General features: G+C 37.2%; 1 protein-coding gene across 1 annotated transcript in view; it reads right to left on the bottom strand.

Moving 5' to 3' along the window:
• pkp2 (plakophilin 2) overlaps positions 1 to 23,230 on the bottom strand; it is a 70,893-nt gene that overhangs the window by 46,618 nt on the left and 1,045 nt on the right. Inside the window, exon 2 of the mRNA XM_039761664.1 lies at positions 13,069 to 13,160. Coding sequence (XP_039617598.1) covers positions 13,069 to 13,160 — 92 coding nt within the window. The remainder of the gene's footprint in view (positions 1 to 13,068; positions 13,161 to 23,230) is intronic.

Below are 23,230 nucleotides of genomic sequence, written 5' to 3'. Positions count from 1 at the left end.
GATCAGTTATAAACTTTGTAATTATCTTTGCGGTGTTAGTTGCCGTTCCCCCTGTGGAGGAAGTCTTATCTAAAAGTGGATTTAGAACACAATTAAAGTCCCCAGCCATTATAAGTTTATGAGTGTTCAGATTGGGAATGGATGCAAATAAATTTTGTATAAATTCCTTATCATCAACATTAGGTGCATAAACATTTATCAAAATCATTTTACAGTTAGATAAGTCTCCCATGACCATCACATATCTCCCTTCAGGATCCAATACTACATCTGATGCTACAAATGGTACTGTTCTATGTATGAGAATTCCCACCCCTCTAGTTTTCTTTGTAAAACTAGAATGGAACATTTGGCCAGTCCAGTCTTTTGCAGCGGAACTGATCCTTACTTAGTAAGTGGGTTTCCTGTAAAAATACTATTTTAGCATTTAGACCTGTTAGGTGAGAAAGTACTTTCTTTCTCTTTAATTCGTGATTCAGGCCTTTAACATTCCAGCTTACGAGTTAACTGTCCCATCATGGAGACACTGATTCTGAGTTTTTGGTGTCATATTATAGTCTTAACTGGAAGTGAAATAGTTTAGGTCTTAATTTCCTATTCCCCCAAGAGTTGTTGCCATGCAGCTTATTATTACGTTGATAGTTATAATTATAAAGATTGAGATGATAGATTAGATATAGATCAAGCCTGCTCTCTTTCTCTTCCCCTTAACCCCCACCCTCCCTTTTTGCCTCCCCAGGTGAGGCTAAAACCCACTTCATGCAGTCCCAGTCCTCTGACATACCCAGAGACAGAGCACGTCCAAAGCACATCAAGCCCCCATGCAGTGGCGCTTTAAGGTTAAAAGATAGAGATATCTGTTACCAATATAGTCTTTAAAAGAGGAAAAAGAAAGAAAAGAATTTTGCACTTAATATATATATATATATATATATATATATATATATATATATATATATATATATATACATATATACATATATATATATATATATATATACATACATACATACATATAATCTTCATCAATTTTAGTGCATTAAGATGATATCCCCAGATAATAAACCCAGGTGATGGTGTTAAAGATGTGTCCAAAACAAGCATAACAAGTCTTAATGCAGTAATAGCAATAACAGCAAACCAAGGGTATGATATTGAACAGTCTCATTTAGGGTACACATGAAATAATTAGAAAAGAAAAAAAAAAGAGGAGGAAAACGTAATTAAGCACAATAAAACACAAACATTTAGCCCTAGTAATACTAAGTAATGATAAGTAATAAGTAAGTAATAATAATATAAGAATATGAGAATATATGCTGATAAAAACCCGTATTTTAAAACAAATAGATCAGACAGTAGATTATTAATCCTAGCTTTATCATTTACCGCCATGACTCACAATTATGTATCAGAATAGTCCCGGGATCAGCTTTCTTAACTCATTTTCTGCCTCCTCCTTGCTAGCGAAAACATAGAAATGACCCTGCCATTCCACTTTCAGTTTTGCCGGATACAGGAGGCCGTATTTGACATTGGCTTGCCGTAGCTGCTGTTTAATATTATAGAAGGCGGCGCGTTTGATAGCTGTTGCTGGAGAGAAGTCAGGGAAGACGCGAATGTGGCAATCTTCATATATAATATCTTCCTTTTTTTTCCTGAGGAGTTCCATCACCTCTAACTTAAATGATAATCGTTCAAAACGGACTATAAAAGATCTTGGTCGGGTCTGACGGTGTTTGATCAGCGTCGCGTAAGCCGCTGCTATCTCAGATTCTGCTTTAAAGTCGCCCCGATTATTTTAGAAAAAGTTCAGTTGCGAATTTCACGGTTTAAACTTTCTCGATTCTCCGCAAGCCTTCAATTCTGACATTATACCTTCTATTCCCATCTTCTAAAGCAGCCAGTCTGTCTCCAAGTTTTTCTCCGAGTTTTTACATTCAACTGACATTTACTGCTCTTTCCTCGGCACTGGCAGCTAGATGTTCGGCTATTTCGATCCGATTCGTGAATGTCTCACTAAGATGCTCCAATCGATCAGCAAGCGTGCTCAGTTTAGCCGAGTTTTTCTCAATGCGCTCTTCAATTTTACCCAGCACCTGTCGAAGTTCAAGTTGTACCTCTTGACGAGCCTTTCATTTGCCTGTTGGATTTCCTGTCGCAGACATTCATTGGCCTGTTTCATCTCCTGTTTCAGTCTCTCATGTGCCTTTGCCGTTGCTTTCTCATTAGCCTTCTCGCTTTTCTTTATATCTTGCCTGAGGTCAGCGAGCAACACTTTCAGTTCAGATAGCTCAAATGTGCCTTCTTGTACCGTAGATGAAGCAGCAGACTCTGCTGAAGCGGTGTCCCCGCTGCTCCAGTCCCGCGTGATTGCGTAACTGAAGCCGCGGACCTCCCGGCCTTTTCCAGTTTCAGGTAATCCTCTCCAATCGGCGAGCTATCCACATCTGCACTCACGATCGCACCTTCGCCCCTTTTCGCTCTCAGCAGGCGACGATGTAGCGGACCGTGGTCCCGAGGAGTCTGTACTTTCGCCCATCTGATCCAGGTCTGTCTCTGAGAGGCCGTATCTCGAACTAGGGCTTGCTGATCGCAGCTTGGATGTAGCTTTAGTCTTCGATTCTTTCGGACCCCCCTTCTTGTTGGCCATGTTTATATGTGTTTACATATACTGTAGCGGTCCCTCTCGGGTTGAATAAATACAGGATATCTCAGAATAATAAGCAAATAATATGAAAAATAGCACCACTGCTAGCGGAGCTCCACTTCAGACGTCCATCTCTCGCATCGGACGAGACCAAATCTCAGTAACACACTATTTAAATTTGGTTTGCTCAAAAAAAAACACTGTCAAGTATACTGTACAATAAAGGAGTATAGGAAGCTAATCAGGGACTTTGTTAAATAGTGCGACTCAAACCACTTACATCTGAACACCAGTAAGACCAAGGAACTGGTGGTGGATTTTAGGAGGCCCAGGCCCCTCATGGACCCAATGATCACTAGAGGAGACTGTGTGCAGAGGGTACAGACCTATAAATACCTGGGAGTGCAGCTGGATGATAAATTGGACTGGACTGCAAATACTGATGCTCTGTGTAAGAAAGGTCAGAGCCGACAATACTTCCTTATAAGGCTGGCATCCTTCAGCATCTGCAATAAGATGCTGCAGATGTTCTACCAGACAGTTGTGGCAAGTGCCCTCTTCTACGCGGTTGTGTACTATGGAGGCAGCATAAAGAAGAAGGACGTCTCACGCCTGGACAAACTGGTGAGGAAGGCAGGCTCTATTGTAGTCACGGAGCTTGACAGGTTGACATCTGTGGCAGAGCGACTGGCACTGAGCAGGCTCCTGTCAATCATGGAGAATCCACTGCATCCACTGAACAGGATCATCTCCTGCTGTCACTGTCCTGCTCCACTGACAGACTAAGGAGATCGTTCCTCCTCCACACTATGCGACTCTTCAATTCCACCCAGAGGGTGGAACGTTAACATTATTCAAAGTTATTGTCTGTTTTTACCTGCATTTTTATTACTCTTTAATTTAATATTGTTTTAATAAAGTTATCTATCTATCTATCTATCTATCTAATCCTGCCAACTGCTCTATCTATCTATCTATCTATCTATCTATCTCTGCTGTTGTATGATGTTTTTACATCTAAATATACTGGAAAAAATACCTGGATACTACATGTATTAAAGTGTAATATTTAATGGACAAGAAACATTAATTCAAATTGCAAAGGTCACCATCTTTTGATACTTTCATTTTCTAAAACTCCCTTTTCACACATATCCCAATTTTACGACTACTTTTGTGAAATCAAACTTGTCAATAGAAGAACAAACCATTCTTTCAGAATTACTTTCAAAAAGCTTTTGTTCTGTTGTTTTCAAGGTGCCTTGCATAAGTGATGAGACTTTTAATTTGATTATGCCTTTGTACTAATCTAAAAATAAGCCGTTGAACTGGACTGGCTTTATTTGTAACTGGAGACTTCATGTTATTTAAATATTATGTCTTACATGCTTTCAGTGTATTTATCATATTTTAGTGGTTACACTAAGAAACATTATTTTGGATCAAAAAACAACCACCACAAATTTTACGTTAGTATTTAGAATTAGGTATGCCATTTCAGATGCTCTGATAACTTTTTCTGCAATTCTGCTGTTAGTTTAACAGATGACACGTCTTACCACAAGAGAGGTTTAGCTCATGTTTAAAACATAATGCATTGAACCATCCAAATGTCTGACCAATGTGGAAGTTTTCAACGCTAACAGTATATATTTGATTTTGGAATGACTCATCATCTATTGCATATTAGCTACTTCATTTTAAACTTGCCTCGATTTTTACTTATTACAATAGTGGCTGGCACAACCTGTGAAGAGTTTCCTCAGGATATTGCAGTTTTCCTTCTATATCTGAAAGACAAGCAAGTTAGATTACCCAATCATCGGATGGATAGTCCAATGGATAATCATAGCTATATATATTACATTCAGAGGCAGCCTGTAAATCTTGTGCATCTTTACTGGGGCTATGTATGGTGCCTTTATTAAAAATCAATTAATCTCTCTATCAGTTGTAATTCCATCCATCCATCCATCCATTATCCAACCCGCTATATCCTAATTACAGGGTCATGGGGGTCTGCTGGAGCCAATCCCAGCCAACACAGGGTGCAAGGCAGCAAGCAAATCCCGGTAAGGGCGCCAGCCCACAGTAGGGCGTGCACACACATACACACACCAAGCACACACTTGGGACAATTTAAAATCGCCAATGCACCTAACCTGCGTGTCTTTGGACTGTGGAAGGAAACCAGAGTATCCGGAGGAAATCCAAGCAGACACGGGGAGAACATGCAAACTCCATGCAGGGAGGACCTGGGAAGCGAACCTTCAACTAAATACATGATACTATGGGATAAAAGTAGCAATAGCCAAAGTTTTTTTGGCTTGAAAGAGAAGTGAGATTTCCCTCTGTTGTAAGATTTAAAAAAAATAGTGAATTTTATATATAATAAAGTCACGATGGTACAACAGATTCTTCTGGGGTGGAATACTGTGGTATTCACATACTACACTAAATTTACATGATGTTTTGCCCAAAACTGAAAATAATATGTCAGGAAGGGCATTCGGTGTAAAATTCTGCCAAATCAACATGCAGACAACAACACAAATTTCCATACTGGATTAGTCAAGCCCCGAGTTAACAATGACCTCCACCATTACTGTTAGCCAACAGGAAACTGGGCTACTGTTGGCTGAAAAAGGAGAAGAAGATGGGGGAGATGTGTCCGGAGGAAAGAGGAGAGGAGGAAGATAAAGATAGTGGCAACTGAGGGTAGGAACTTTGAATTTTAGCAGTATGACTGGTAAGGGGAGAGAGTTAGCAGATATGATGGAGAGAAGGAAGGTTGATATATTGTGCGTGCAAGAGACTAAATGGAAGCGAAGTAAGGCCAGGTGGAACGGAGGTAGATTCAAATTGTTCTATCATGGTGTGGATGGGAGGAGAAATGGGGTAGGGGTTTTTCTGAAGGAACAGTATGTCAAAAGTGTTTTGGAAGCGAAAAGAATGTCAGACAGAGTAATGATTATGAAGCTGGAAACTGAAGGTGTGAAAATGAATGTTCTAAGTGTATATGCCCCGCAAGTTGGGTGTGCAATGGATGAGAAATATGATTTCTAGAGTTACTTGGATGAAGTGATGAACAGTGTACCCAAGGGACAAAAAGTGGTGATTGGAGCGGATTTCAATGAACATGTTGGTGAAGGGAACATAAGAGACAAGGAGGTGATGGGTAGGTATGGTGTCAAGGAGAGGAATGAAGAATGTCAGACGATAGTGTATTTTGCAAAAAGGATGGACATGGCTGTGGTGAATACGTATATTACCAAGAGAGATGAACAAAGGGTGATGTACAAGAGTGGAAGAAGACGCACACAGACAGCATAGGATGGTGGTCTGTATGATAACGTTGGAGATCAAGAAGAGGAGGAGAGTAAGGGCAGAGCCAAGGATCAAATGATGGAAATTGGAAAAGGAAGACTGCTTGGTTGAGGTTAGGGAGGAGGTAAGACAGACATTGGGTGGCAGTGAAGAGTTACCAGACCGCTGGGCAACTACAGCAGAAGTAGTAAGGGTGACAGCAAGAAGGGTGTTTGGCATGATGTCTGGAGAGAGGAAGGAGGAAAAGGAAACCTGGTGGTGGAATGGGGAAGTACAGGAGAGTATACAGAGGAAGAGGATGGCAAAGAAGAAGTGGGAGTCAGGGAGATGCAGAAACTAGACAAGAGTACAAGGAGATAAGGTGTAAGGTGAACAGAGAGGTGGCGAAGGCTAAAGGAAAGGTGTATGATGAGTTGTATGAGAAGTTAGAGACTAAGGAAGGAGAAAAGCATCTGTACCGATCTGCTAGACAGAGGGACCGAGCTGGGAAAATTGTGCAGCAGGTTAGGGTAATAAAGGATAAAGAAGGAAACATACTCACAAGAGAGGAGGGTGTGTTGAGAAGATGGAAAGAGTACTTTGAGAGGCTGATGAATGAAGAGAATGAGAGAGAGAGAAGGTTGGATGATGTAGAGTGAATCGGGAAGTGCAAGTAAAGGATTAGCAAGGAGGAAGTAAAGACAGCTATGAACAGAATGAAGAATGGAAAGGGCGTTGGTCCAGATGACATACCTGTGGAAGCATGGAGATGTTTGGGAGAGATGGCAGTGGAGTTTTTAACCAGATTGATTAATGGAATCTTGGAAAGTGAGAGGATGCCTAAGGAGTGGACTGGTGCTGATATTTAAGAATAAAGGGGATGTGCAGTAGTAACTACAGGGGGATAAAATTGATGAGCCATAGCATGAAGTTATGAGAAAGAGTAGTGGAAGCTAGATTAAGAAGGGAGGTGATTATTAGTGAGCAGCAGTATGGTTTCATGCCAAGAAAGAGCACCACTGATGCAGTGTTTGCTCCGAGGGTGTTGATGGAGAAGTACAGATAAGGCCAGAAGGAGTTGCATTGTGTCTTTGTGGACCATGAAAAAGCATATGACAGGGTGCCCGGAGAGGAGCTGTGGTATTGTATGAGGAAGTCGGGAGTGGCAGAGAAGTATGTAAGAGTTGTACAGGATATGTACGTGGGAAGTGTGACAGTGGTGAGGTCTGCAGTAGGAGTGATGGATTCATTCAACGTGGAGGTGGGATTACATCAGGGATCGGCACTGAGTCCTTTCTTATTTGCAATGGTGATGGACATGTTGACAGATGAGATTAGACAAGAGTCCCCTTGGACTATGATGTTTGCTGATGACACTGTGATATGCAGCGAGAGTAGGGTGCAGGTTAAGGAGACCCTGGAGAGAGTGGAGATATACTCTAGAGAGGAGAGGAATGAAGGTCAGTAGGAACAAGACAGAATACATGTGTGTAAATGAGAGGGAGGTCAGTGGAATGGTGAGGATGCAGCGAGTAGAGTTGGCAAAAGTTGATCTGTTTAAATACTGGGGATCAACGGTACAGAGTGACGGGGATTGTGGAAGAAGGGAGAAAAAGAGAGTGCAGGCAGGGTGGAATGGGTGGAGAAGAGTGTCAGGAGTACTTTGTGACAGACGATTATCAGCAAGAGTGAAAGGGAAGGTCTACAGGATGGTAGTGAGACCAGCTTTGTTATATGGGTTGGAGACGGTGGCACTGACCAGAAAGCAGGAGACAGAGATGGAGGTAACAGAACTAAAGATGCTAAGATTTGCATTGGGTGTGACGAGGATGGACGGGATTAGAAATGAGTGCATTAGAGGGTCAGCTCAGGTTGGACAGTTGGAAGACAAAGTCAGAGAGGCAAGATTGCGTTGGTTTGGACATGTGCAGAGGAGAGATGCTGGGTATATAGGAAAAAGGTTGTTAAAGATAGAGCTGCCAGGAAAGAGGAAAAGAGGAAGGCCTAAGAGGAGGTTTATGAATATGATGAGGGAGAACATGCAGGTGCTGGGTGTGACATAGCAAGATGTAGAGGACAGGAAGATATGGAACAAGATGATCCGCTGTGGCAACTCCTAATGGGAGCAGCCGAAAGAAGAAGAAGAAGAAGATATAACTTGCATAAAAACCTATATTTTGTTTAAAATATCTATAAATAGATTTTAAAAAAATTCTGAATATTTTATGCAAATTTGTCTTTTCTGTTAAAAGTTCCATTTCATGCACTTTGTGTTTAATTGCAAATGGATTGTTTTACAATCTAACTAATAGATTATTCAACAAAATAATAACCTAATTAATCGATTATCAAAATAATCATTATTTCCAGCCCCACTATTGACACTGAATACTGATACCCTGCAGTGAACTGCCGCCTGTGTTCTTCATACAAATAGACAGCAATAACTGAAAAAGGCATATTTATGATCATTTATATTCTTTCACTATAAAGAAACTTTTCAATATTTCAGCAGCCTCTTCCACCATGTGATGACATGCACTCCTGCCTAACTCTGCTCATCCAGGGTCAAAGGCAACCTGTGTGCCACCGCTTGCCCTGGCTCCTTGGCAGCAGATGTGCATCAGGAATGCAATCTCAATCTGCATTTTTCTACCAAAAATGTAAACTGTACTAGTAATCTGTCATGTGAGGTACAGTTAACATGTTCCAAACAAGAAAATAGTTTATAGGCTCATCAAGTGCTTCAAGGTGATAGTTTACAGGCACAGCGGCTATAGTCCACAGGCCTCGGCTCTGCAACTATTTGCGGAGCTCCTTTTATGTCAGCTTCTTCAGGTAGCATAGAGCTGTCATTCCTGTCTCACAGCTCCAGTAACTGTACAAGCTTTGCATGTTCTCTCCATGTATTTACAGATTGTTATTTGTGTTAAGTACAACAAAACTCTTATGTACTCTTTTCACTACACTGCTACTTGGTGTGAATCTCACTCTATAGGCTATGTAAAATGAATGCAATAGGTAAAAAGTAGGTGCTGTTTACGGAAAAATAATCATAAGATGTGAGTGGGCATCTATCCATTATAATAAACAATTTTATGTTCTGCCATGGAATATAAAATAGAATTACAGGGGCAAAAGTAGTATTATAAGCAGAGTATAGCTTGGTGCTGGGGTTTGTTGGGTTGTCACAACTCCTGCCATGACAGAGGCTGTGAACAGACAAGTGAAAGGGAAATGTATTCTTACCTCAGGAAAAACAGTTCAATGAGTCCATGATAAAATAAAAATTTCTAGTTCCCATTTGTTATCAACAAGGATGTGTTGTAAACACAAAAGATATTTTTCTGAAATTGAAACCTTTGCTGCTTCAAAGTGGATTAGCAAGTTTTAAAGCGTTTTCATTTTCCTATGAACCCATATATCCATCAGTGCTAATGTAAGCTGCATGAACAGGAATTTTAAAAATTTATAAAAAAAAAAAAACAAAACAACACCACTTCAGAGCACACTTTTTTGTGGCAAATTAATATATACCATTGTGGAGAAATAACTTTGATTTGAAAAATACAAAATGTATCCTTCAATAACAAAAGGTTTTCTTATAAAATTAAAAGGCTTTGGATATGGTGCTAAATACAGTACCATCTAGGATACTTCATTACTCATTTGCAGAATCATAGATAATTGGAGGGGTGTGATTAGAACAACCTGTGTGATTTCAATACTTGCACTGAATTGTCATCGAATTTGATGTTTTAATGTTTCATAAAAACACCTGGTACCAGAATACTTTGGACACAGATGTTAGCAGTTAATTCATAATCTATTTATGGTAAAGTGGCTCAGATAGAGAAAACTGAACTGGTGAGGGAGTGCCAAGAATATCTAGTGGATGCTTCTGTTTATCACCTCTGGAAATCTAAGAGAGGTCAAGGATAAAGAATTGGAATGGACTCTATTCAACCTCTAAGCAGCTATAGGTTTGCTGGTATCAGTTACAGTGGTAGCCCTAGAACTTGTTGATGGCGCCAGCAGTGTGAGAAGCTGTCAAGTAAAAGAAAGAAGCATTTCATGCAAAGTTAGCAGGATGTTTCACAGATTTGACTTGGAGGTACCAGCAAGTCTAGCAAGTGACAAAACCAAAAATACACACGAGTGAAATTTGGCAAGGCCATGGAGAACTAATTTTGGGTGTCCTCAAAGTGATTTTAGAAAAGCATTTGACAGCTCAGGAATGATATGCAGGACAATATCCAGGCTGTTCACAGCAAGGATGATGAAATGTTCATTTTCAGTTGGGTATGCTGGTGAGAGGAAAGAACACCACTTGATGTATTTATACAGCAAGAGTTAAGGCTACATACTTTGCATAACGTTGACAGCATTCACTGTAGGCACTGACCTTCACCATAGGTATGTCTTGTGTCCTTTACTATTCACGATTTTGAATTGCGTGGAGAAGTTTTGTAGGGAAACTGCTTTGTAAATGTAAGGGCTGCATATCTATGAGGCAAATTTTAATGATTGGCCGCTAAGTGTAATATGGTTGGGATGAGGTCACTATCCTCCCTCAGGAAGGGCCGACATTCCTACATGCAAGATGTAAAATGATGGAGTAATCAAATCTATTCACTGTACTGAGAAAATCTGGATATTCCTCAGGAAGAAGCTGTTGGGAATAAAAAGGCCTGGTCAGTGTGTGATATAACGGGTCAGCGGCATCCGAAAAAAAGGGTCAGGTTTTTAAATCCATATAGCCGTGTCATTCTCTGTGGGTGCGATTGCACGACCGCGCGGAGTTAATGAGGTAATTGGAGAGAGTCGCACCTGCACGTGTGGGTGCGGTCGTTTTTGTTTGCCTCATTGGCTTCCTGCGGTGTGTAATAAAGACACTGTGCCAATGGAGGCAGCCGGGTGTGGATATATATAGATGGATGGAGACGAGAGAGAAAAATCGTGGAAGAGAAATGGAAGGAGGTAGAAAGATATATGGAGGAGAAGGAGGTTAAAGGACGGCAATGGCAGTCTAGGCTGGATGATCTGGCCACCTGAAAAGAGAGAGACAGAATGAGCTGGGGCCCCACGAAGGAGCGTTAGATGGAGGCGCTCTTGGGGCTAGTTAGCCCCACTGACAATTAGCGAGTGGGGTGAGCAGAGAGATGTCCTCCCGAGGCATCTGAGGAGTGACTTCGGGTGCGCGAAAGATGAAGGGAGGAGAGCCAACCTCGACGGTCTTGCAGTGACTTCCTTTAGGAGGCCAAGACGGAGGTTGACTGAAGGAGCTCATGGCTGTTGGGGCTCCGCTAGCTAAGAGAGCAATGGGTGAGCCGGGAAGAAAGAAAGAAAGATGGAGGTGGGCCAGAGGGTAATGAGTGAGAGAGACTGCGTATTAACCTCTGATTATAAAGAATTTATTTATTGATGGTTTTTAGCCCCACTGGAACTTTTACGGATTTATTTATTGACACTTGTTGCACTGCACTTTTTTGTTTTTTGATTGTTTTAAATGAAAGCACTTTTTTACTTTTGGAATATATCCCCTGGCTTTGAGAGATTTGTCCCCATTTGTCAGCTCATCTCGGTGACATTACCGACGGTGTAGGGTTCAAGGGCTCCCGATCAGCCGATGGGAGCATGGCGCTGAACCCGCATCGTCACACAGTGCAGTTCAGTGTTCATATTTTATGCACTATAGCAATGCTTTCAAAATCCAAAATATATTTTAAAAATGTGTCATTCCAATTTCACCACTCAGAGATTAGAATGAGATGGATTCTGTATGAGAATAAAGTGAAGTGAATTTCATTTACACACAACATCCTTTTTATCAACTATCTTCAATACTGTTTACCAAATCAGATGCAAAGACATATGTGCAATGGGAATCAACTTCTTATCAGTGAATGTGTTTTATATATTTTTACAATGTGAACCATGACAATGTACTTTAAAAAGCATGAAAGAATAAAATTTATTGGAAAGAGGTTATAGGAATAATAAAAAAATGTTCAAAGCAATATATTGAGACTTTTGATAAACAGGAGAGTAATAATGCATTAATATGTTTCCATAGCAGCTGCTGGAATAGACTAAGTTATAATATTACAGTCAGATTTCTGACAGTACTTAATATGAAAGGATCTGAGTAAAATTAGCATTGACCCTTTAATTGTTCAATTTACTACAAGTCTCTGATGTGAAATTAGGTGTTTTTCCTTCTGGATCAACACTGCAAACTGAAGTTTAAATATACTGTCTTTTACATCAGACTCCCATGAAAAAATGCCAAAATACAACTGAAATAATATGCATGTTTAACTTTAAATTTCTTAAACAGAGTTAGAAAATCTTCACTTAAACTTGTGTTAGTGTGGAAGATGTTAGCACTTTGCTTTAGTTTTTGTAATTTCTAGCTCTAGTATTTTTTATGGACAAAAATTACAAACAATTGAGGTAACAAGTCAATTGATAACAAGCCCTTTTCTTAGGCAAAGGAGGGTGCTATGGGTAACTATACAACATTTTTTGAAACAGGTTAATATAATAGAGGGAAATACAATATTAAAAAGGGGGTTAGACCATGGAGGACAGATGCAGGGCATTATCAACGGTATGATATGATTATTAGCCTAAAAACATTAGAATAAAGGATACAGACAAGAGACATACCTGCACTGAATAATACATCATGAGCAATAGAAAAAAAAGCATTAATTATTCAGAAAGCTATTCAATAAGTCTGATGCACTATACTCTGTTTAAAGCATAAAAAACATTTTAAATATACAATCTATATGCATAATATACTGTATATATAAATTACTAATAATGTGTTACTCAATGAATAAATAAAATCAATAAAAATTGCTATGTTGAGAGATACACAAAAGCGAGTTACCATTTTATAACCACAATTTACCATACATTAAGATACAGGCATATCAAAATGTTGAGATAAAACATCAAGCGATTTTTACATTAACTTGAAACACAAAATGTTCAAGTAATACCATGAAGAAATAAAGATATGGCAAAAGATAGAATATATTTTTACTTTCTCTTTTATGAGATGTATATACCACCATAACTTGTTCCAATTCTTCTCTTACCTTGCGAAGACCAAATACTGAAGCTGCTGAATCCTTTTCAATGCCTTCTTTGGAAGTTACCTCTGAGATACTGCCACTACAGTCCAGGTAATCTACAAAATAATTTACTTTTCTGTTACAATTTTTATGTTTTATGTTTACTTCAATAAAGTATGTATTACTTCACAATAAAAAGGCTGATTTAATGGAACTTCAGATTTTGTTAAAACTTCCTTTCAACTTCTGCATTTCTTTATCTGAAAAGTATTTTATTACAAACATTTATGTGACACAAAGTACACATAGTTCTGAAGTCATCAAATATCAGTTATCTAGTATAGCCTTCTTCATATTTTTATGTCTCAATAACCTTGTACTGTGAAAAGATTGCAAAGAACATAGATGTAAAGCTTTTTTTGTCAAGAAAGCAATATGATTCACATTCTGCGCTTCATTTTACAGCAGTACACATTAGTCAAAGGCTCGTATATATAAAAATTTTAAAATATATATTTTATAAAATATAGTGTATATGTCCTTCATTAGTCATTACAATTGTCCAAAAACAAAAATTCACTATGTCATTACACCAGATACCCATACAATGAAGAAAAATAATACATAATTGCTCGTTGTAAGACAGCACAACTACCCACTATGCTATTTGTTCAGACTAAAATAAAGCCATTAAGAAAGTATCTTAGGTCTATCAAAACTAAGACTTTCAAATTTCATGACTGTATTTATACAAATTTAACATCTTGACATTAGAGTCTTCTGAACTAATTTTATATATGTTGTTTTTGCTGTGCTGGTTACTTTTAGTGTTTTGCTTGTACTTACATTTTATTTTGTCAGATAACTGAATAAAATTCCATACAAATTATACTGTTCTGGCTAGAAAGAAAATGTAACTTTTGAAACGAGATACAACTGCAGGAAATGTTTTCTACTCAAAATAAGGATTAGTTCACAGTAAAATGGATCATTTTGAAAATGCCAATTATGCTTCAAAAGTTTTCTGTCTACATTACCATTCTTAGAGCGTTTCCACCATGTTTGTCTATTACGTTTCAGTGCAATTAGAGGATAAGTTCGGTATTTTTCCAAGTGAAAGTTATTTTTTCACCTGAAGAACAGAATCATTTTGAAACCACTGGCTACTTATTTCAAGTCTAAATTTTGCTCAAACCAACCAGGATGAATTTTGCTGTGTACTCCTCGTGATTAAACGGTTTCAGAAATTTTCACTAATGCGATTGCACTATTTTGAAAAATGACCAGGTGGAGCAGTGAACAGATGAAATGACGCACTAACAGTAAATACCGATTTATATGTTCAGACCACAGTCAAAGCTGTGTGGCTGAATACAGTTTGTAACATGCTGTCATAAGTGTAGAATGTAGGTTACGTTCTCCTGTGTTCTAAATGAATACACTTTGTGTTGTGATGGAATTCAAGGGCTTCAAAAAATGAATGGGAGGTTTAAAAAAATATATGTTCAAAATTTTCACAATTGTTATAATTGATTTAAAAAAGCACACAAAAACAAAAAAGAAAAGCAATGTACAGCATGGGTGACACATGGAATTAGGATAAATAGCAATCATAATAATCCTCAGACTGGTATAGTATAGGTCACACCGACCCAAGTCAGTTTCTGGCATGAAAAAACTCTGACATAGTGCACTGATTGGATGGTAAGATTGCATTCTTTGCATACTGAGGATATAGAAAGCAGAAATAATAGGTAAATGTTTAATGCTATTCATTATACTTCAGTTTGATTTAATTTTGAAATTGTATTAGGCTAATCAGTTTATTTCAGAGACCTAAATTAATTTGCATGTTTATGATGGCTGCATGATATGATTATAATTACAGTATTCTGTTATCATCACTATAAGTTATCTGCTAGGCTGGTGGATTAAATAAAAAGCTACGCAAACTTCATAAGCACTGTTGCGTAAAGAAAGCATTCTTTCAGTTATTAACTTAGTAAACCATGGAAAAAGTCATGCCATGTTTACGGCCCCAGATGTAAAGGAATGTTCTGCTTTATATAGGAAAGTAGCACACAAAACAAGCACTACACGTGGCATTTAATTTACTTAAATGGCAGTGGTGAACACCTAGTAATATATTGTGTAAGCGAACATCTTACATTTTTTCTCCATTACATAAAACCAGCTAGTGGTCCATAAATTATATTTCAGTTTGCCAACTGCAATTCAATGCATTCTCAGCAAAAACTGGCTGATTCAGATTTATTACCAATAAACTGGTGCATCATTAATAATTATAGACATGTGTTTGTTTAGATTGGCAATTCCATATTATATTCACTGTTAAAAGGTTTCTAAAAAGTAAGCATTTCTCTACTATGGGACATGCTCAAGTGTTCAGTGAAATTGTAAAACATTATAACTTTTAATAAAGTATATAAACTAAATATACGTAGTCTGAACAATGTGGAATTTTATTTTAGAAGGAACATACGAGGACAGCAGCTCACGTCATCACTGCTTGACTAGTCACAACTACAGAGACAGCCAGTTTACTTGAACCTTACCAGCTTTTAACATGCTAAAACTGTAACAGACACTGCTAGCGTGCAGTCTGTTATGGATACTCCAGTCTTCTTCCCAAATTTCAAAGATATGCAGGTAAACTTATCTGATAACTCAAACTTGGCTTCATATGATTAACTATGGACGTGTGTGTGTGTGTGTGAGTGAAGCACCCCATTCAAGGTTAGCTCCAGAATTTCACCCACTGCAGCTGTAATAGGCACCGTTAGAAAATGGAATAATAGTGGAATAGACAACTGTAACAATGTATATTGCCACTCGAGGATGAATGCAATGCCCCTGTTCCTTTAATGAGTTGGGACTTTGCATGATGCTGTACTAAAAAATAATTAATGTTGTCATCATTCCTAACGGGCGGCACAGTGGGTAGCGCTGCTGCCTCGCAGTTAGGAGACCCGGGTTCGATTCCCAGGTCATCTCTGCATGAAGTTTGCATGTTCTCCCCGCATCTCCAGTTTCCTCCCACAGTCCAAAGACATGCAGGTTAGATGCATTGGCGATTCTAAATTGTCCCTAGTGTGTGCTTGGTGTGTGTGTGTACGTGCCCTGCCCGGTGTTTGTTTCCTGCCTTGCGCCCTGTGTTGGCTGTGATTGGCTCCAGCAGACCCCCGTGACCCAGTAGTTAGGATATAGCGGGTTGGATAATGGATGGATGGATCTTTCCTAACTTTTTAACTGAAATATGTGAAACTATAAACTAAAATAAAACTCACAGCGCATTAGTCACATCATCATACTTTCAAGGCATGCATGAATTGTGAAGTGTTTTTTTCTGAACTGAACGATTTTTAAACTGATGTGATTCCTGCACTGAACTGAAATTCAAGCCATTGTAACTGTAAAAATAAACAATGATTACAATGTACTTGTTGCAAATGATAAAAGTTATGTTTATGCAGGTACTTTCTTTTGAATAACCCCTTAATTTCAAAACTGACTGTTTAATGTAAGATGATGGCAAAGTATTCATGGACAACACAGAACATACGTCGAAACATTTAACATGACAAATATCAGCATTTTAATTTTAGTGGTAAATGGTTCTCCTTTACATAAACAGACACCAGGCTCAACTCCCATTATATACCAACACAGGCATAGATTTTTCATGCATGTAGGAATTTTTTGCCACAAGGCTATCCTCCCATTTTTTGGACATGAGTTTTGCAATTACAATTCCACATAAATCTAGGCCCTGCACAGAAAATACCAGCATACTCCAGGCTCATTCTTAAACAAATACACACTAGGACAATTGAGAGGTATCAGTCATCCTAACAAAAGTCTTTCTTACAGAGAAATACTGAGAAAACACGGACACTAAGGTGGAAACTCCACAAAGACAGTGACTGACCTGAATTTGAAGTTACTGTATCCATGAGACAACATACCTAACACAGAGGCGGTGTCATACTCATGCATAACCAGACTGACATTTACATTAAACATGCTTAAAAAAGGAAAAGAGACAAGTTACAAGCCACCAAGCGTGTAATGACAAGTACCATATAACATCAATATCTACCTGTTAAAGTAGTAATATTGATAATATTTTACAAGCTATCTTTTTTTTTTAAATAAAAAATAATTAGATATTTGGTGATTTAAAGAGCCTTATTCATGAGGTAAAGATAACTAGAATAATTAATACAGTTTATTACTAACCATAACAACTAATGCTAAGATTTTAATTAGGTGTGATGAGGATGGATAGGATTAGGAACTAGTACATTAGAGGATAAGCTCAGGTAGGACAGTTTGGAGACAAAGTCAGAGAGGCGAGATTGTGTTGTTTTGGACATGTGCAGAGGAGAGATGCTGTGTATATTAGGAAGAGGATGCTAAGGATAGAGCTGCCATGCAAGAGGAAAAGAAGAAGGCCTAAGAGAAGGTTTATTAATATGGTGTGAGAGGACATGCAGGTGATGCATGTAACAGAGCAAAATGCAGAGGGCAAGGAGATATGGAAAAAGACGATCCACTTTGGCAACCCCTAAAGGGAGCAGCCAAAAGAAGAAGAAGAAGATTATCAACCATAACAACTGGTTTTAACATCAGGCAAAAAATGTGACAAACATGGTGGAAACACTGACCTCTGAGTGGCTGAGAACAATGGCGCAAATGTGACAAAGATGTCCTGGTGGCCACATCAACTGTCCTGGGAGATGACGGCATGCTTACAAAAAAACTGATGATTAAAGGATACGGCATGCTTACAAAAAAACTGGTGATTAAAGGATAAGTTTAGTATTTTTCAAGTCAAAATTATTTCCTCACAAACATGGTATTTATGCATTTGCCACGCAAAATTGTGATGTAAACATTTTCTATAAGTTTAAAAAAATGGGGAATGGGGCATAAAGCATAAAAACGCAACAAATATGTCCAAGACAGTGATCAAGTATTGTTCTGTGTCTTGCGATTACATACACATTGTAAAATAGCTTATACATGTCATTTTTGAGCATAAATATTTTTTTAAATTTATAGAAACATTTAACTTTACAACATAATTTCATGCAGAAAATGCATTTATGTTTGTGAAGAAATAACTGACTTGAAAAATACCAAACTTCCCCTTCAAGGGAAAGATAATGTTTTCCTCTTTGTCTTTTTGACTTCAGATTGACCTATCACCTGGTTCCACCATATCTGGTAAACAATGTGTGATATGATACTTTTCATTTAACTCTTTTGATAATGGAGTTCAGAAAAAATTGTTTGATAAAGTTTTGAACACACAAACATTATACCTAAACCACTACTGTAAGCTGAACAAAGATTTAGTAATATTCCCAAAATGTTTTAAGATATCTTGAAATAAATTATAGACTATTATAGACTATCTTGAAATAACCATATTATCTTATATGCACTTTATGATGTCTCAAAATAACATCCTGATAACTTTGAAATACTTATAGCTCTCTAGTCTATCCACTTAATTCTTCCAGAATAACATCAACTCGAGTTTTGAAAGTCCCCAAAGATCTACTGCATAGCACTTAGTATACTTAGCCATTTATTCCATGTGTCAATGGTTTTCTTTGTGGGAAAAAAACTTCCTAATATTTGTGCAAAATCTATCCTTAACAAGTTTGTAGCCGTCCCAGTGTTTTTCTTGAACTCATTTTAAAGTAACAATCTTGATCCAATGTTCTAATTCATTTAATAATTTTGAACAGTTTTACAATGCCACTTTTTAATCTCCTTTTGCTTAAATTGAAATGGCTTAGATGTTTTAATCTTTCCTCTTAACTCATCCCTTGCAGTCCTGGAATAAGCCTATTTGCTCTTCTCTGGGCTTTCTATCTCACTTCCATATCTTTCATATAGCTTGGAGTCCAAAAGGTCACTCATAATTCCAGTTGAACCCTTACCCAAGCGTTACTCTACTGGGCACTTGAGCAAGAACATTAACCTAAAAATTGCTCCAGGGACACTGTACAATGGCTGACCCTGCACTCTGACCTACAAAAGGTCATGTGAAAAGGGGATTCAGATTCAGCGGGTTAGAAAATGGATGGATGAAATACAAGAATATATTTTATATATATATATATTTAAAAACAGCAAAGGCTCTAGCACTAACCCCTGTGGTACACCACTCTTAACTTCACCCGATTCTCATAAAAATATCCTACATACATTTTGAGTTATTTTAAAATAACTTCCTATGCTACATATTAATACCATAAAATAATTAAATGGACAGAACTCACATTAAAATGTAACAAACTCAACCCCAATTCCAAAAATTTTGAACGATTTGTATAATGTAAATAAAAACAGAATTCAATGATTTGAAAATCTTACAAACCAATATTTTATTCACAACAGAACATAGAAAATGGCTCAAATGTTGAAGTTGAGACATTTTACTATTTCATGAAAAATATTAGCTCATTTATAATTTGATGGCAGTAACATATTTTAAAAAAGTTGGGATAGGGGCAAGAAAAGGCTGGAAAAGTAAGTGCTCCTATAAAGAAGCAGCTGGAGAAACATTTTGTAACTATTAATTAATTGGTAACAGGTCAATAACATAATAGTGTATAAAAAGAGCATCTTAGAGAGGCGGAGTCTCTTAGAAGTAAATATGGGTATAGGTTCACCAATCTGCAAAAATCAGCACCTACAAATTATGGAACAATTTCAGAATAATGTTAATCAACATAAAATTGCAAAGACTTTAAAAATCTCATCAGTTACAATACATAATATCATCAAATGTTTCAGAGAATCTGTGAAAAACAAAACAAAAAAAAATCTCTCACTGAGCACAAGAGAAATGGCTATAAATCTAAAATTGGATGCAAGCGATCTTTGTGCCCTCAGAGGGCACTGCATTCAAAACAGGCATATTTCTGTCATAGAAATCACTGCATGCGCTCAGGAACACTTTCGGAAATCATTGTCTATGTTCAAAGTTCGCCCTGCCATCCACAAATGCTGGTTAAAGCAAAAAGGAAGCCATATGTGAACAGGATCCAGAAACGCTGCTCATTTAAAATGGACTGAGGCAAAGTGGAAAACTGTTATGTGGTCAGAGAAATAGAAATTTGAATTATTTTTTGGAAAATATGGACACCACTTCCTACAAACTAAAGAAGAGAGAGACCATCTGGCTTGTTATCAGCACTCAGTTTAAAAGCCTGCATTTCTGATGGTATGGGGGTACATTAATGCACATCTGGAAAGGCACCATCAATGCTGAAAGGTATATGCAGGTTTTAGAACAACATATGGTCTTTTACAAAATAAAATTATTAATGGGCATAAGGCAAAAAACATAAAATATTAATAGTATATATCTATCTATCTATCTATCTATCTACTTCAGGAAGAAGTATAATTCTTAAAATGTCCTTATGGAGTAAAGTTAAACTAGCAAAGGTCAAATTATCAAGTAACGAAACACTTGTTAGTCAGACAAATACCCACTTGATAGCTTACTTAAGAAAATCTCCCCTGGCCAGATTGAGCATTTTTTGCTCTTCATGCAGGTAACTGTTTACATAAACAGGAAGTATTTCAATATCATCATTGCATCCGGAATGGAAAAGAACATAAATTGCTAAGAAAAGTGAATTATGGCTTCTAATTCTATAGGGAAACAATTTATTTAAATCCACTTTATCTGAAAAATAATGGCCTGTGTGTGGGTAAAAAGGCCTCACATCTTTTAAAAACAATTTGGTCCCATTAAATAGAGAAACAAAAATACAAAAATTTAGCTAAAAACTTTAAATCTTAATGATGAAAATGCTTTTTCAAAACAACTAAGGCAGTTTATTCAAGGTTAAAAAAGGAAATTCTATGTTCAGTAGTAATAAACATTAGTGGTAACAGTTTTCTGAAAATTTTGTTTTCAAAAATCAAATAAGTTTTCAAACACAAATGGCTCCACCCAGAAGTTTATATAAAGGTACCCAAAAAGTATGCATTATTCCTATCAAGTAATTTCAACCTAGCATGAGTAGAATAAGTAAAGTTTAACTATTTTTATGCAAACAGAATAGCTGTTAACATATTTCTATAAGCTGTTTAAGTAACATAATACTGTAACAGTGGGTGAGTGGTTGGGAGATCACCTCTATAGTACTTTTTCCCGAAGAAATGAAAAGAAAAATCCAGAAATAATATAAATTACAATTAAAGGGGAGGCACATATACAGTTTGCTTACTTTGAAACCTACACAAGGATATGTATTAAGGCTGCATGGCTCTGGGTATACAGATCTTACTCCCACATCACAAAGGTATCCATATATCCATAAGTTTTAATTACCAATTTATTATCATTAAAAATTATCATTTTTTTTTTTTTTTTAATTTTCAATGTGAGTTTGAGTATGCACATGTATGTGCAAATGTCCTCCGACACACTGCAACATCATCCAGGGTTGGTTTCTGACCAAACTGTATGCTGGACTACACCAAACACCCACAGCACTGAAATGGTTTAAGCAGGTTTAAAAATGTTGCAGCATACTCATTAACATATTATCTGAAACGTTTTTAGTACAAGATTATGGGAAAGCAGGGTCACTTGCTGGGTCACATGCAGGTATTAGTTAGTGACATCTTATCAAAGTGCAAACACTAAGATAAACAACAGTCAAATTTAAATACTCCATATTTTATGTCTGTAGTACTAGGGTGTTGTACCGTGTTAAGTCATTATGAATGTAGAGAAAAGCCAAGCAAAATGACACCTTTTATTGGCTAACAGTAAAAAAATACATTTTTAGCCAATAAAAGGTGTCATTTTGCTTGACTTTTCTCCATATTTTATGTTTAAAGTAAGATTTTTTTTCCAGTTTTAAAGTTAAATATGCCTGTTAGTATAACTGGTGTGTCTAAATTGCCTGGCGTGAATGACAACTTTTGGGCAGAGGGGCTGTTTATGAATGTGTCCTGAGATAAACTTGCCTCATGGAAAATGTTTATGCCAGCTTTTTAACCTGTTGCTAGAATATGCTCTAGCTCCTCACAATCCTTTATGAACTAGGTATATTTTAATGTATATTAATGCTCCAAAATATTATTCAAAATAAAGCAAAGTAGTGTATATCCTTTCAAATAATTTATTAATGTACAATAAGCACAAATTATTACTCACTGTCACATAAATGAATACCATACTATACAAAAACCTATTATATGGTGACATTTCTGCAGCTAGGCTGTGTAAATGAATCATTAAAGCACAGAAGTGAAAAGCAAAATGCCCCAGCTCAATGTATCTTGCCTGCTGTTTAATACTATAGCTGTGTTTGATTTGTATGCAGTAGCTCCTTTTAATATTTGCTGTTAACTTTGTTTTAAAGTATACTGTTTTGCAATTTCCAAATATTGCAGCTGTTTAAACCCTATTATATATACTTTTAAGCTTCTCATGGTATCTGTCAATACCAATGTATTATAACCCTGTTTTGCCTCAAAGGCTCTTTGTGATAGTTGTTGATGGGACTACAGTATACTGTATATAACAAAAATGTTCTGATAGATTCATTCATTCCCCAGCAGTGTCTAATTTACTTTGTGATGCTCAATACAGTTCAGTTGCTCTGAAATAATCAGCAGTTCTGAGTATTTACCCTCATTCCTTCTTTTTTCAGTAGTCATTACATAAACATGTTAAACATGTCAATCAGTCCAGTTTTCCAGATCTGTAATAGCTTTAGGATGATTTGTCTACCACATTAAGGCATTTGTGTACGTTTTCTTTTTCACACATTCACTTACTAGTGCAGAGACAAAGCCAGGAGGGAAAGTCAGCCCATAGATGCCGTTTATACACATGTAATAATGTATCATTCCAATGAATAACATATTCCTTGCCGTTTGAAAACCGAATTTGCCTTACAGTACCCATTCCTACGGAACATGTGTCTAACGTCGCTTGAAAATTTTCCCCTGCCCTCCCGAGTTCCCCTTTTTAAAACAATACGTTACACGTCTCTCCTAAACGTTTTAAATACCATTAAAATAACACAAGTAGAGTCACACAAAAAGGAAAAAACTGAACTGTACACTACCTATGTATGTATGACGATCCTAAAACTTCGATTCAAAAAGACCCACC

Source organism: Polypterus senegalus, chromosome 8, assembly GCF_016835505.1.
Source record: "Polypterus senegalus isolate Bchr_013 chromosome 8, ASM1683550v1, whole genome shotgun sequence".
Taxonomy (NCBI): Eukaryota; Metazoa; Chordata; class Cladistia; order Polypteriformes; family Polypteridae; genus Polypterus; species Polypterus senegalus.
The sequence above is the reverse complement of the archived record's forward strand: the minus strand, read 5'-3'. Positions and strand labels throughout refer to the sequence as shown.